Raw genomic sequence first — 16,510 nt, forward strand, 5'->3', positions numbered from 1 at the left:
ACGGAGATGTCGTCTCTTTTCCCTCTCAAAATTACTGTATTAAAATGACTCCATGACACGCCGTATCACTGAACCACCTAAATAATAGATTAACTGCCATTCATTTCGCGAGTGCTGTCCGAGTGCGGCCGCATTAATCGTGAAAAGTAATAAGGAAATCGTTTCGAAAGTTAAGATCTCGCGCGCGCGTTAGAAGAGCGAAAGACGGGAGGCTCATAGGGAGAAGTAGATGGGGACCTTCGTTGATAAATTCAGACGCGATCGACGGTATAAATCGCGAATAACGGTAACGCGATGCGATTATTATCGCCGCGTAAGAGCAAGGCGGATTAATAGGGGCTGATAAGCATGCCGTCCGTAGCATAGCAGGCTACAAAGCGTTTGGATTTCCTATGGATCGTTACCTTCGTGGGTGCATCATGTGATCGTCACGGTCAAGCGAGTACCTGGCTGACGGCTGACAAACGAGAATTCCTCACGAAGATCGCCGATACAAGAAGCCCGCGTCGGTCTCCGGTCGGCGACCGGTTTCCGGGTGGGAGAAAGGAAAATTCCGTCTTATTCGTTAAACTATCACTTACACACGGAATTTCCCGAACGTTCCCTTTTCTTTTTTCCCCCTCGATTCTTTTTCAATTACTTTCGCGTAGTAACACGAAGCTTTTCGTGCGACTTTTATAATCAAAAACGCATCTCTCCCGAAAAGATGGATTAATTCTGCGATTAAATTGGTATTTGCGAATGAATCATTTTCGTGACGTTTTCCTTCAAAATTAGAAAAATACATTGCGTTCACCATGGAAAATTTATGAAATGTATGATTCGCATGAATTTCGAAGCATAACGTTTTATTAGATATTTATATACGAATAATTATATATATATATATAATTTTTTTCGTGGAAGTTGATTTGATGGACAACCTATGCATTTTTAAAATCATGCTCACTACGATATTATTTATGACAAAGCACTTCCCCCCGGAATCGCGATATTTAATCAAAAATGGCATTGGATCAGTAAGGGATAAGGAAGATACGTGATTTTGGAATTTCCTATCGTTGTAAAATACGAGATATGCTCGATTCCTGTACTCGAACAATAACAGAATTGGCAGAGCGTGTATACCAGTAACTACAAAGATCGCGTGCGAGATTTTATTGGCATGCAGGACAATGATCTGAATCTAAACATAACTTTTACGTCGAACACTATATATAAAAAAAAAAAAGAAAAGAAAATGCTTGTCAATTGCATAGAGAGAACAATGCAGTTTAAATTAAGCGGAATGGTAAATTTACTCATCTTAGTCAACCTAGTTGGAAAGTAGAGTGTAAAAGAAGAGAGCTTACTATCGAGACGGAAATATAAAATAGCAGAAATAGCAAAACTAGTTTTATGTCAAAGTAGGATATCCTTTACATGCAATATTAAAAATATAATACCAGATATATTTATTTGATTTACTTCAGTATCCAAAGAAATCTTTCTTATCAAGATTTTCTTCTTGTTACTGATGTATATCCGTGCGAGAGTGAGTGCAGATGCATAAATATGTAGTCAACTAATCGAATAGCTGGTTAGCAATTTAATAAATAAATTTATGAACAAAATTCTTAATATTGTATATCACGAGTAAAATGATCAATTTCATCATGAAAATGTCCGATTTGGGTTGCGTTATACCGCGATGCGATGACGCGTTTTATTTTTCGCGGACGGAGAGCAAGCTGCAGCTATCAAAATCCTGCAACGCGCCCTCTCGCGCAGGAATTCTCTCGGTAACAAACGAGCGTTCACAAAGCGGCAGATTTCGTCGGATGGCCGGCAGAATAAATATACCAGGTATATAAATATGAAACCGGAATTTTTGTATAGAAAATACACGTTTATTGTATGAAAATGATGAAAAATATTTTATTCCAAGTATTGCCCATTGCTAGCTATACATTTTTCCCATCTCTCTGACAATTTGTGGATGCCACGCCAAAAAAAACTGTTGCTCCTTTGAGGCAAACCGGTCATCGAGCCATTTTCATACATTTTCGTAAGAAGCGAAGCGCTGCTCAGCAAGTTCGTGTCCCATCGATGCAAGTAAGTAGTAATCGGATGGAGCCAAGTCTGATGAGTAAGCCGCATGCGAAAGTATTTCCCAACTAAACGCCTCAATCGTTTCCTTGACCGGTTTTGTTGTGTGCGATGGTGTATTATCATGAAGCAAAATCACTTTGTGTTGCCTTTTTTGATATTCTGGTCGTTTTTCACGCAAAGCTTGATTCAAATCGAGTTGTTGTTGCGTTTGAGCGTCCTCCTCATCCAACAATGTTTGCAATTCGCTGTCTTCAAACTTTTTCGATGGTCTTGCACGTTCTTCGTTTCTCACGTCAAAATCGCCACTTTTGAATTTTTTAAACCACTCAAAGCACTGTGATTTACCAAGAGCATGCTCACCGTAAGCTTCGACAAGCATTCGATGCGATTCTGCAGCAGTTTTCTTCAAATGGTAACAGAAAATCAATGCTGTCCGCAAATCGTAGTTTCCAGGCACAAAATTCGACATGTTCAACGCTATTAAAAACTATGCTGTTGTATGAAACTTGTATTGTTGTGAGTTGAAAATCTTTATCAGATGTCAAAACAAGAAAATGGCGCCAATGACGCGGTTTGACGGTAACTACATTGACAGATAGGGCCATGTATTTATATACCTGGTATATATATATATATATATATATATATATATATATATATATATATATATAAAGAAAAAAAGAATATGCAAAGCTCTGGCGAACCTGCGAAGAGAGGGCCCTGAAAAATGCGACGAATCGATAGTTCGATGCACCCCTATACATATGTATATGTATCTATTCCGGGCAGATCCATACACCTGCCCGCGGAGTCTGAAGCCGCAGCGCTGATCCCTCTTTCTCTCTCGTTTTTCCCACTCGCTTGATATGCCCCTGTCGATAAATCACGGCTGCCGTTATTAAAGGATCGCGGAATCGGCGATAAAGCGGTGGCGGAATGGAGACCGAGCGAGGAGAGATCGGCGAGAGTCATCCGAGCCGCTCCGAGATGGAGAGATGATGGAATTGAATTTGCGCGCCATTCGCTACTCGGGAAATTTATAGATGAGCAATGATGTTACGTAATTAATAAAGAACGACGTCAGTCGCACACGCCGAAAAGCAATTGTGAATAAGGCAAGAAAACATCCTTCGTAGAGAGAGAGTCATCGTTTTATCGTGCTCTTGAAATAAAAATTAATTTTCTCCGGGAATTAAGCGCACGATAATTATACTTAATGTTAGAAAAATATAAAAACGATGAATATACATAACACACAGAAATAAATACGTGTCTTACATGTATATAAAAATAGAGATTAGTTATTATACTAAATAAAATATTAATATATTATATTAATATATTGATAGATTTTTAACTAAACAATATTCTGATATATTAATATATTAATATATATGGTTATATCTATTAATATTACGAACTGTGAGTAATGCTATAAATAATATCACATTTATATTTATAAATAATTTGTAATTAAATAATATATAATTTAAACGTGTTAAAAAAGCATTGTATAATAAATTATTAAAATATATGTACTTCAATATAATATTCGACCACTCTGACTCTACATTATTAGCATTCCGTGATAGATAATATTGCGATTAGCGTAACGCGCCGATCGGTGACGAATAATCGCTCTGACGTGTTAGCGTGCACGCGAAACGTTCATTACGCACAAGTTTCATCAATGCGAAACGATCTTGCCGGATATATCAAACTGAAACCGAGACGGTTCAAAGCGTTGCCCCGAATCGCTCTCTCGCTTTGATACAAGTAAAAGCAGAATTGCCAGTTGCAAAGGAGCAGAGAGAATCGGCGCACTGTCGACGCAATGCTATCGACTACCGAAACTCGAGCTAGCTTTGTTAGCTTTGCGTTGCTGATGAGAGATCGTATCATCGGAACTCAGTTATCGTCACCTATCACTTCCTCCACGATTTCCCCGATTGCTTACGAAGAAGACGTCGAGTCGAGACGAAATATCGATAGTTGCGAAATCGAGAATAAACTATCTTCACGAATTTCATAAAAGAAGAGAAAGAGAGATATACAGGGTGTCCAATTTTAAAGGACCCACTCAAATATCTCAGAAATACTGCGTTAAAAGTATAAAAGTATTAAAAAAAAATTGTTTTTAAGAAAATTATTTACAATGTATTTTTTTAAACAATTATTTGTTTTTTTTTGGCATTAATTAATTTGTCTTATTATTCTGTACATAGAAGTATTACGGTAAAATCGATCGAAAACTGAATATTTTACGAAATATTTTATTTTTGATATCAAAATATGTCAGATTAAAATATAAAATAACTCAAAAAGTACTTAATGAAAAAATACTTTATTATAGTGTTTTGGAAAACTCTCGATGTCAGCTACAAGAATACTAAATAAAAATGGGGGTTTCCATTTAAGATTTCAAAGTTGACCTTCACATGACCTTCAAATAATTTTCCAAGGTCAAATCATTGTCATCATCTTATGGCCCCTTTGAAGCCACATAACTTTTGTTTGAAACATTTTTCGATTTAACGCAGTGTTACTGAGATATTTGAGTGGTTCCTTTAAAATGGGACACCCTGTATATATATCGCAAATATATGATTTTATAATTTTAATAATTTATATAATTATCAGTTAATAATTTGTAAGTTTCCATGAAATATGTTATTTTCACATACAAGCTTTTCACTGAAAGTGTCTCTTCTGAATTGTCAAGATCTTGCACATTTGACAGAAAAAAAAAAAAAAAAAAACATTTTCATTCAAAATGTTGACATTTCGTTGATAATTTTTGTCTAAAAATTGCGCGGTAATCGATGAATTACGCGACATCTTCAGTCGGAGAAGATCGAATCGAAATTCGCCGAGTGAAAGGAACGACGGTGAGAGCGACCGGTACGTCTTGCAAATTAATCGTTTCTCTAAGATACGCAAATGTCTATGAATGATATCGTTAGCTTCGCGTATTATTACCCGGAAGTAATTACCAGGCTACTTATATTCTCGCGAGATATCCATCCATCCATCCATCCATCCAGGAATGAAGCCGGCGCGGCGCGTTCGTCGCGAAAAACAACAGCGACGAAAACACCGAACAACGCGCGAATTGCAGCCCGACGGTCCTCTCGTAAATCACGCGTTATCGACCCGTACCGTATAGCAGTACAGTACACTGTCGATTGCATGGATCATCCGCGACAACGCGCCGCGAAAAGGCTTCCACAAATCACCATGGTGTGCTTTTGCGCGTTGCGACCGGAGCTGTATATTATCGCGGCTATTACCGTATTCTCTTTCTCTCGAATACCCGTCGTATTTTTGCGCCAACGCGGGTCTCGCGTTGTAACCGGGCACTAACGTTCACGGCATCCGTATATTTGCCCAATTATGCGTAACAAGGCACTACTTGCTTATCCCGCCGTGGCTCCCGCGAAACAAACCGGACACGTCGAGTATCTTCTTGAGTTTCGGGGATCTCGTGTCTCATGGAACCCATAGTTTCGCTTAACGGAATCCCCCCCCCTCGGTGGTTTCGAAGAAAACGCGTTTTGTTCGGCGCGATCAAGATGATAAAATAGTCGTTAATTTCATTTGCCCGTAAAATCTCACCGTGAGATTCGAAAAATAAGCGCGCAGTCCTTAATTGCGACCTTTTCTACCCGAGCCGAGAAAGTAGACGAAAAATCAGGAGAGATATATAATAACGAACGAATATAAAGATCGCGCGAGAAGAACGTTTCTCCTGGAACCGTTAACTTCATTTTACCAAACTGCGCGATAAAGCACCGCTTTTAGTATTACACGGGTTACAAGAAACGTGCGCGGAACGTCAGCGCGGATTCTCGTGACTGTAATCGAATCCGGACCTCAGCATTTGTTACGACAATATGCCTCGCTGCAAGCAACCTATGTGCATACAGCGTGCACATTGTAAATATTTTCGACGTTAATCGAGGAGAAATCGCGGTCAACCTTGCGTCGGGTACGCGTCATCGGTTCCCGTAAGGGACAAAGAGGTCGTCTGTACGAAAGGAAGGCCCCGAAAATGATTCACCGGATCCATGTGCGCAATGACGTCGCGCGATTGTCATCGTCTCGGGCTTTTGTTACGACGTCTTGGAAACGGTAAATGACGTTCGTGTTATGAATATAGAATATTCTATTGTGTTTATACACGTTGTCGGAATTATGCTGAGAAATTTGATTAAACAATACATTTGATCAGAAATACATTAATCAACGCATTTCGTTAGTTTAACGTAATAACGTCTCTTTTTTTTTAATTTCTATGAATTAATCAATATGTATACGCATGTGTTATTGTCGATTTTGTAATTTAAGTTTTTTTTTTTTTTTTTTTTAATTAATTAATCCGTGCCTTACGGCTGTGGATGTCTTCCAATTTTTACATTTGTTGTTCTGTCTTTGTTTGTTTGTGTCTTGTGTTTCTTTTGTGTTTTCACAATGAATTAATGGTCAAAAATTCTTAAAATTTCTTACAATTTAACATATTTAAAATCCTCAAATCAAAACTCAATCTTGAAATTTGTAATTTAAATATTATATTATAATATATATATAAATATATATACAATATATAATAAATGTTAATTATCTAGACGATATAAAACAGTGTTCTTTGTCCGCGTTTCATTTTTTCTTTTTTTTCTCTTTTTTTTTTATACAAAAAATTCTCCCTTCTTCATATAAATTAACGGCTTACAAAATGTTACGAAAGCAAAATGTTAAATAGGAATGCGCGTTGACCTTTGTGGATGCAAGATGAAAAGAATGGAGAAAGCACAAAACATTACGGGCGTTTCTTAAGATCGTCGCCAACTTTCGCAAATGAGGGCCGGACGACTACAATCGTCTGAAAATAACGCTGCTTTCCCTTTCGGCGCGCGACATGCATACAAAGTACCAAAGTGCATCAGCCAATAATCGTTTTCCGGCGGTACAGGCGAGAGATTTCGCGAAACTTGGATTGTTTACTCTCTTGGCGGGTATTCTCTGAGCTATACTGAGCGCAGTTGCGTATGACTCTCACGTACTTTTCGTACAATTACACGCGAGATATCCATTTCGCCAACTAATAACTGCGCGGTGTAAATTCAGATTAGATACAGTTCTGTACTTTAGTAAATACATATACATGCATAGAGTTAGAGAAATGCTTCTGATACAAATGCGAAGAAATGACGATTGTACATGTGTGAAAAAATAAATAAATGTAGATACGCGATATCTTTTCATATAAGGGAGAACTAGTTTTTAAGAAAACAAAAGATTTTTACTAAAAAGGCAAATTAAAAAATTAATAATCAGTATATTAAAATCTAGCAATTTGTTTATCATAGTGCACGATTTTTTTTTTTTTTTTTTTTTTTTTTTAGGAAGACCATTGAATATCAAAGCATACAATTGATATTATTTATGATATAAAGAAAAACGTCCACACATTTTATATAACGAACCAGTAAAGAAAAACACAATTACATATATACAGGGTGAGGAATTTATATTGAGACACCTAAATATCTGAAAAATAAAGCAAGATAGAAAGAAATGTTTCAGACAAAAGTTGTTCGGTTCTAAGGGGGTGATAAGATGGTGCCATTAGTTTGATCTTGGATGGGGGCGCTTCGGAGATTTCAATGTCAATCTTGTTTTATTTTCGTTACACCAATTGTCTCTCATTTTTTGAGCTTAAAATATTAAGGTAACATTATTGCAAAATAAATAGTTTTATGAGATATTTCATAGTTTATGTCGAAGTAAAGTAATAAAATAAAGTATAAAATATCTCGTAAACTATTAAACTATTTGGCCATCATACCCCTATAACTTTTTATGCAGAATATTGCAAGGAATCGATTTATGTAAAAAAATTGGGGTGGTTCTATTAAAAAAAAAAAAAAAATTGACATTGAAATCTCCGAAGCGCCTCCATCCAAGGTCAAACTAATGGCATCATCTTATGAGCCCCTTAGAACCGAACAACTTTTGTCTGAAACATTTCTTTCTATCTTGCTTTATTTTTTAGATATTTAGGTGTCTCAATATAAATGCCTCATCCTGTATATGCAATTATGTTTAATAAAGTGATCGTATGTATTATACATTAATTTAATATTCTTCTGGCTCATTTAATTAAGAGATACTCCCGTGCATTCTGCACAAAATAAATTTATGATAATCATTCACGAGATATCGGATATCTGCGTAGGACGAGCATCTCGTTACATTGGAATACCCGTGGGCGACGATTGTGTGTTCACGACTTAATAATTCGATAATTATCGATCCTTATACAGCCGAAGACGGCGATCATTGCTTCAAAAACTGATTTAACTCGTTGCGGTTTAATGACCGTTGCGAGCTTATCGAGATACACAGTCAACAAGCAATGCGACATTAATGAGTAACAAGCATACATTGTTACTTCACCGAGCGAGTAACAGTCATTTCGCAAATGAGACGATCGGTCGAAGTCTCTGCGCGATTATGAACAGCATAAACTGACACTCGTAACACATGTCAAGGATCGCGAATCATTCTTTACGAACAGAATATGCAGTGCTTAAATGCGTGCTCTCGTTACGTAATCTACCTTTCATCGCGTTACCTATAACGACGACGATCTCATAATTGACGAGTAAGGTAGTAACTTGCAACCTGTGTCGCGTCAGTATTGACTAAGTATCAGACGCACTTAGCACTTTTTTAGCACGAATGGCGATCAGATTCATGATTTATACGTTCGGTAGTAGCGATCACCCGGCAACTCCCAGCTGACTGTCAATTGCATAAGTCGCTTGTATCTCGCGTCGCGATTAAAAGTCGCGTCTCGAGCACGCGCAGAATAAATCTAGTTTACAAGATAAAAAATATTTTAATATCAATGCTGAAATTTTAAAAATATTCAACATCAAAATATATTTTGACAAGAGTCGCCCATTTCTTCAAGGAAAGATTAAAATGAGGATGTTTATGCTCAAGTCTTACGAGATAAAAGCGTTTATCAGGCCGGAAGCTGCGTATAAAAATTACACAAAACATGCAGACACAAAGTCCTTTCAAGTTTGTATTAGAGATCAATTTTAAGTTTGCTCTCACTGTGGAAAAGTGCAGGCGCGATTTAACGTTGCAATCGGTTATTATTATCATCGAATCAACGGGGACACGCCGTGTATAATTTTCCCGCGCGCGCACCATAGGTAGGACACGCGCAATCGTTGCTCATACATTCTACAAAAGCCATAATACAAGATCGCCGAGTAAGTAACCCGAGAGCCGCGTGCATGCTCTAATTTAAAGCGCAAAGTGGCGAGAAATTTCCTCGGCACGATCGTCGCGTTACGAAACACGAATGCCGGTTCGACAAATAATTTTTATATTCATCGTACACGTAAGCTGTATCCGTTAATCCTCTATTTATACGATAAATCATCATACCAATCACACATCAGCGTTACGCGAAATTTATAAACGTGCGAAAATTATTAAAGGCCACTTTGCAACAGACTCATAACGTAACGATAAGATTGCCACGACACGGACACGCGCGGCGTGTATACTTTGATGTGCCTGTGAATATTTTACATGTCGGCGATCGATCTATCTCAACCTAGTCTTACGCAAAGTCAAGTACATAGAAAAGCATGTCATTATTATAACCTTTACTGATTGACGTTTATGTAAACTTGTACCCGTATTCATAGTCCTTCCTTATTTTAAGGACGGAGGAAGCCTCCATGAAGGATTCCTTGAATCTGCAAGGCCACCTTGTTTCATAGATGGACCTCGAGTCTCCCTTTCAGAAGGAAGGAATATTTTAGGGATTTTTAGTGACCGACTGGAGGCAGCACCGTTTTATGCTGCCTGCAACTAATTTCATATAATACATATGAAAACTTTTTCGTATCTTCAAAAAATTCCACGGGATTTTCCCAATCGCGAATGTATCTTTTCGGAATCCGCCACAGAATCCGATTCTCTGGATTTTCGTCTTCAAATCCATCGTCAGAATCATTTAAAAATTCATTGTCCATTATCCCTTTTTCCTTTATACACTTTCAGTTTGAGAGCGCGACAACAAATAACCACAAAACCACAAATGTAACGAAACTAACTTTTGGAGGTTATATTTGGTTATATTCTGCGTATCGTCTGCTAAAAAGGTCGCATCACTCCTCAAGGAAGCTCGTGACCTTCCTTGAGATAAGGGAGCCAATAAGATTCCTTGTTCGGTCAAGGAAAGTTTATGAAACGTGAAACGAGGAACAAGGAATCCTTATTCCTCAAGGACGGACTATGAATACGGGTATTAGTCTCTCTCTCTCTCTCTGAATATATATAAGCAATTTTATAAATTATCCGGATGTTTACATCTTTATTAATGCGCCTCGTTTCTCTATTAATCTCCCGTCCGCGTAATATTTCATTAACCATTTGAACGAGATCCATGATTTATTCGCGCGTAAATACAAACTTCATATTTCGCTCAATATCAAATTTTCAACGATGTGAAAATTAGGAGCGCAAACAAAATTGAAGATTATCGCATCAAGCTTACGCGGATGAGGACGATGACTCGTCCCTATCGTTACCTGTACTGTTCTCCATATTCCGCGTATCAATGTCTGTATTTATTCATCGCTCTTCCACTTTAAGCAAGCCTGTCTGGTACGAAGAGGGTACCAGAGTGCCCATTGTAATTGTCGTCGGCATCTTTCGCTTGCTTATTTCGTCTCGTGGCGAACGGGCGTTTCACTTTCTCCGCGACAAGCGGAGAGGACGAATTCCAGGTGGAATTCCAGGCATGAGGGTGCGGACTAATCGTCCCTAAACACGCCAAGTCGAAGTTCGTCCACTTGCAATTAGACCAATCTGTCGGAATGACTGCGTCGCGCCGTTATTTTGTTAGAAAAGAACCAGGAAATTTTTATTCTATGCGAGACCACTTATCGTATTATATCATAATAAATCTATAGTTACGCGTATAAAAAGCTGGATGTAAAAGTATCCATAACAATCAACTATAGCGAAATTTTAAGACGAGTAGATATTAATTGTTCGAAATTTTAATATGCAAGATAAAGAATTTTTTATTTTCTGCAGAATATTAAAAAATATATAATCGATGAAATTTTTTAAAATTTTCTCTCAAGAATTGGCCACAAATTCCTCGAAGGATACAATATATCTTTGTATCGCGATCTTTGTATTCGTTGTCATATCATTATACAAACTTTAAAGTACTAATCGTTTTTGGGCGTCGTCGATCGGCGTCTACGAGCAAAGGCACCGATCTGGAATTCCGCCGCGGTTAATCAGCAGCGACGACGCCTCCGTAAGTAATCCGTCACATCCGTTTGTGAGTTCAACAAGTCCACCGCGTGTCCGATCCTTTTGTACGCCGGATCGTAAACGACTCTGGTGTGACTTTCTCGCGCATTTTAAAAGCTGGAAAGTATTTATCAGCACGTTCGCGTCTACGCGAACGTGCGGCATTGTGAAGGCAGACACGCGACCCGTTCTCTTGACGTTTCTCGGCGCGCGAGCGGAAAGTCACCGAGACGCCGGGACCATCGGCGAGGGAGGAGGACGAAATGGAAAGGCCCGGCGTGTTGCGTCGAACGGAAATCGCGCGGCAGAGAAAGGGACGTCGTTCGACAATCGAAATCTTCTACGAGATCGTCCAACTCGACGACGTTTCACTTTTAGGTTACACTGATGTCGCGGATTATTCGCATCCCGGACAACTCGAGTCTCTTCTCGTCCATCCGTCATTATCTGTAGATGCGTAATTTAACGCATCGGACCACGATTTTTGTTTGCTATTATTTATAATTCGACGTCTTCAAATTCTTTCGTCTTTATCCGCTCTAGCAAGCATTCTATTATATTCAAATTTCGATTTATATTATCTGTATCCCGGCAAATCCGATTAGCATAAATTATAAAAAATAATTGAAACATATTTTAAATATTGGGTGATTGCATGAGTTCGTGCCCGATTTAAATATAAACTTCAATAGATTATATTTTAAAGATAACACTTTTATTAATCAATTATATAGTCTCCATTCTTTTCTACAATGGTTTTCCAACCATCTATAAGCTTGTCGATTCCATTTTTGAAGAAAGAACTTGGTTTTTCTTGAAAAAAGTTTGTAAGGTGCTTTTCGACAGCTTCCTCGGAATTGAGATTCTTGCCATTTAAACTATTCCGCAAACACCGGAACAGATAAAAATTTGAAGGCGCAATATCTGGAGAATATGGCGGGTGCTGCAGAATTTCCCATTGCAACTCCTCCAGTTTTCCTGCACCTTATTCCTTTCAGTCAGGAGATGCGGCATCCACGTATCAAGCTTGGAAATGTATCCAAGCTTTTTTAAATGACGAAAAGCGGTTGAATTATCGATGTTCAGCCTCTCAGCAATATCCTCAGTTGTAATCCTTGGGTTTCTTTCCACTAAGGCATGCACAATGTCATCATCGATGCCAGAAGGCCGTCCAGAGCGGGGTTGATCCTCCATGTTGAAATCACCATTTAGAAATCTGCCAAAGCACTTTTTGACTGTTCGGAGAGCAGGAGCGCGGTCCAAATAAACGCTTTGAATATTTTTTTGTGCAATCCCAACACTCACGCCTTTCCGAAATTCATATAGCGTTACATGCCGCAAATGCACCTTTCGTTCTCCATTTTTAATGATTTCTCTTATGCACAAATAGACTTATCTGAACAATGTCTGACGCTAAATTGACATAAGACAACGTCATCTATTCGGTGTAAACAACAATTACCACACGAAAACAATAGAACTCCGCCATGCAGCAACTTAATGCCATCTATGAAAATCGGGCACGAATTTATGCAATCATCCAATATATTGGAAAATATTGTATGTGGATTTTCTCCCTTGCAAGTACATGGTATCGTTAATTAGCTCCGCCATTTGCTTCTCTACTCACTTGAAAAACGATCGTGTCAGCAAGTACATACCATATACTCGCTTTCTTTCCGCAGCAGCGGAAGTGAAAGATGCCTGATGATACGACCGGGGACGAGCGCGGAAAGTCGCTCTTTTCTCTTCACTTTGAGCTCCGTGCCATTCTGAATAACGAGTTATTAGCGAAAGCCACGTTCACCTCTAGAAAGATTATACCGATCGCGCGTAACGTCGGCGTCGGTGTCGAAATAAAAAGTATCGTGGTACAAGCTGCGCGAGAGACTATTTTCACCGCAATATTTTTATCGTTAAAGTATAATTCAGCAATTTACAATGCGAAAAAGTTGCCAATCTTCTATCTAGTATGTAAAAAAAGAAAACCCGGGATATATCCGAGATCTGTATCCAGAGGTGAGAATAAGGTGAAAGTGCAGTAAACATGCAATAAAGCAACGAAACGAGCAACGTAATTGTTCTGTTAATCGCGGCTTTCTTCTAAACATGTACTGAAAGTACGTATCGTTGCGGTCTATCATAAATAAATCCACGGATATAAATACAGAATTGAAAATAAGACTTCAATAATTCGGCTCTTCCCTAATTAACGTATCATCCTCTTTCAACATTCAGATCAACGCGTAAAATAATAAAAACATTATTAAATCCAATTGCATAAAGCAAAACATGAATTTGTTTCGCTAATACAATTTCACAGTCAAATTAATAAACGATGAATATCTTCTAAAGTCTTCGTATTTAGAAATTCTAAAAAATCCAAGTTTCAAGAATCGATAAGCGAAATTCAAATATCGATCGAAAATAAAATCGGCCAGTCTCGCGGACAAATGTAACGAATGAAAGGAAGGGGGAGATGCGTTTGCGTGACTAACCGTAGATCGTCTATAGCGACGAGAGCAGCTTTTTTACGCTCGTAGCCTTAGCAGAATAACAGCTTCAACACGAGGATCGGCTTTCGCAATAGTGAGAGGCGTGTGCCGTTGTATACGCACCTCTTGATCTCGGTATACGGCGATGTGGTACGCGGGTCTCGCTACGTGTCACCGTTGCATCGCGGTTTGTTCTTCGAGGTCCTGTAGCACCGTTGCAACGCGATCCGCGCACAGGCTCGTCTACCGTTCACCTCTAATGTAACGTAACGTAAAAGGCAAGCCGGGTGTTTCGCGCAATCGGATTCGTCGATTACGCCACAAACCGCTTTTTGGAGAAGGCTCTGGTATAAGCGTGAAGTGTGACTATCAAAAATATGCCGAATTCTTAAAGCAATTTTGTCCAAAACCGTATGCTGTAAGGAACCCTCTCGATTTCATAACAAATTTTGAAAAACGAAGAAATACAACTTACGTTTTAAAACCTCGAGCAATAATATCTTCTATTAATAATATTATAATTATTGTTTATAATTACAATATATTAACAACTAATATTTTGTAGAATTATAATTTTATTTACAATTTCGTTGTACACTCGCCATGATACATAGCCGCTTTATAGAATTGGCAGTGAGATTTAATAAAAAATGCCGATTAATTATGGTCATTGTGAGATACACGCTCGAAAAATGTGCGGGTAAAAAAGCGAGTAACAAGGGCGGTAGCCTTATTTCTTGACGTCCGTGGTTGCGACCGGTACGCGCCAGCAAACCGACCGTATTGTTTGCTTCAAAAGTAGGTGAGTCTCTCATTTCCATGAGTTTCGTCAGCTTCCTCCTTCGGGGCTCTACCCACTTACTTAGCATCGATTAAACGGTTACATTACCGAACCGGCACGGACAGTGGACCGGCACCTTCTCTCAAGTTTCCAAATCGCGGTTGCTCACCTCTTTGTGAAATCCGGTAAGTAGGCGTGGGATCGCGCCAGCAACGATTCAACAATCCCGCGATAGACCGATTAAAGGACGCGTTACCATCGAGGACGATTAACCGCTGGTTGACGTTACAACCATTAATCGCCCGCGAACAATTTTCGTCCGATAAAAATATTCGAGAATTCAACAATTTTCCTACAAATTAAACATTACAAAAAAAAAAAAAAAAAAAAAAAAAAATACAGCAAAGTACGAGTTATTCGTAAAGGTATAACAAATATTTGCGTTGAGGGTATTAGATATTACTTGAACCGCGTCTCGTACGTTAAAAATTCTCCGAGGAAAAGAAATTACGAGGGAGTTGGAAAAAAAATCGTGTACTGTGGGGAACGCGAGACTGCGCATGCACGGAAGAAAATCCACAGCAAGCTTCGCCGGTGCGAGAGGATAAATTTTATTTTACTCTTTTGTGCTATGCGCAAGCAGCACGTGTACACGCGCGTACACGTGTAAACGTGTGTGCGAGATGGTGCCTCGTAAAGGCGGAATCGCAGAGGCAGTTTCCAGGCGACCCCGGTGCGGACGCGGAGGCCGTCTCCTCTCTCTCTCTCTCTCTCTCTCTTTCCTTCTCTCTTTCCCTCTACTACGGCGTTTCTAGCAGCGTCTATCGATCCTATCGAGCCGAGGCTTCGACGACGGCCACGGCGCCGAATACATTTTCGCGCCAGGTGTTATCGAGGCGAGGTCCGCGTGTATAGACGGCATACGATACATACAGGTATATGACGGAAAAAAAAAAAAAAAGAACAAACGGTCGCCATCGCTGCTCTCACGTGCGCACGAGGCTCACCGTCGATGGCCACTATTTTGCATTTCGCTCGATAGCTACCGTCCGGGAGCGTTGATCGAACGTCCGAACAATGAGTCGTATACGGATTTCAACGTGCGATGACGCAAACGCAATTTAAGATGGAATTTGAACGAAAAATTGCCGAAGCTTTATTCCCTCGATTTAGTAGAATCGTTCGATACGGAGAACGAGCCGTTCTATTAAATTTCTATATTGCTTCTAGAATCGCGTTAGACGCCTGTTTAACACTGTCAACGAAATCCTTAGTTAATTAATAAATCGCACATCTTTTCCTATTCATTTGTGGTATACTTTTATCTTATTATCATGTATTTGAATATTATGATTTAACATTGCAGGGCGTTTCAAACTAAAAGATAAGTCTGACAATACAAAGACGAAGATTATTCCGCGAGATTATACATGAAACGCTCTCGCGCAAGCATCGTGATTTTCTCATCGTTCTCTTCAGAAATCCGAGACGAGCCCTCTCCCTCTCCCTCAGTACTCTGCGTTGATACCACTGCAAAAAAATCGGTCCAGAAATTTTGCGCCATACATTCCTTTTATGTACGCTGTCGTATTATATCGATCATGCGAGAAATTACCATGACAATGCCCGAAATTGCCATCGGTAGAGAGCCGAGCTAAGCAGCGTGCGCGGCAACGAAACACAGGATGGATGCTGCGTGTGATCCGGCGACGACTTGCCTAATTGCAGGTGACGTGCGCACCGAATCCGCAGTTTCGGCCAGTACTCTGCGTTGATACCACTGCTT

The 16,510-nt window shown here is 39.2% G+C and overlaps 1 protein-coding gene across 4 annotated transcripts in view; it reads right to left on the minus strand.

Annotated features, from left to right (window-relative positions):
- Positions 1–16,510, minus strand: part of Mam (neurogenic protein mastermind) — a 165,472-nt gene that overhangs the window by 97,500 nt on the left and 51,462 nt on the right. The window contains exon 1 of one of the 4 annotated variants that reach the window (XM_070299633.1): positions 2,796–2,870. The exons of the other annotated variants lie outside the window; for them this stretch is intronic. Coding sequence (XP_070155734.1) covers positions 2,796–2,855 — 60 coding nt within the window. The 5' untranslated portion in view covers positions 2,856–2,870. Of the gene's footprint in view, positions 1–2,795; positions 2,871–16,510 lie in introns of those variants that run through there. 4 annotated transcript variants of the gene reach the window in all.

The sequence above is a fragment of the Polyergus mexicanus genome, unplaced genomic scaffold, assembly GCF_030449975.1.
Source record: "Polyergus mexicanus isolate NDT 795.1 unplaced genomic scaffold, iyPolMexi1.0 SCAF_7, whole genome shotgun sequence".
In the NCBI taxonomy this organism is placed as follows: Eukaryota; Metazoa; Arthropoda; class Insecta; order Hymenoptera; family Formicidae; genus Polyergus; species Polyergus mexicanus.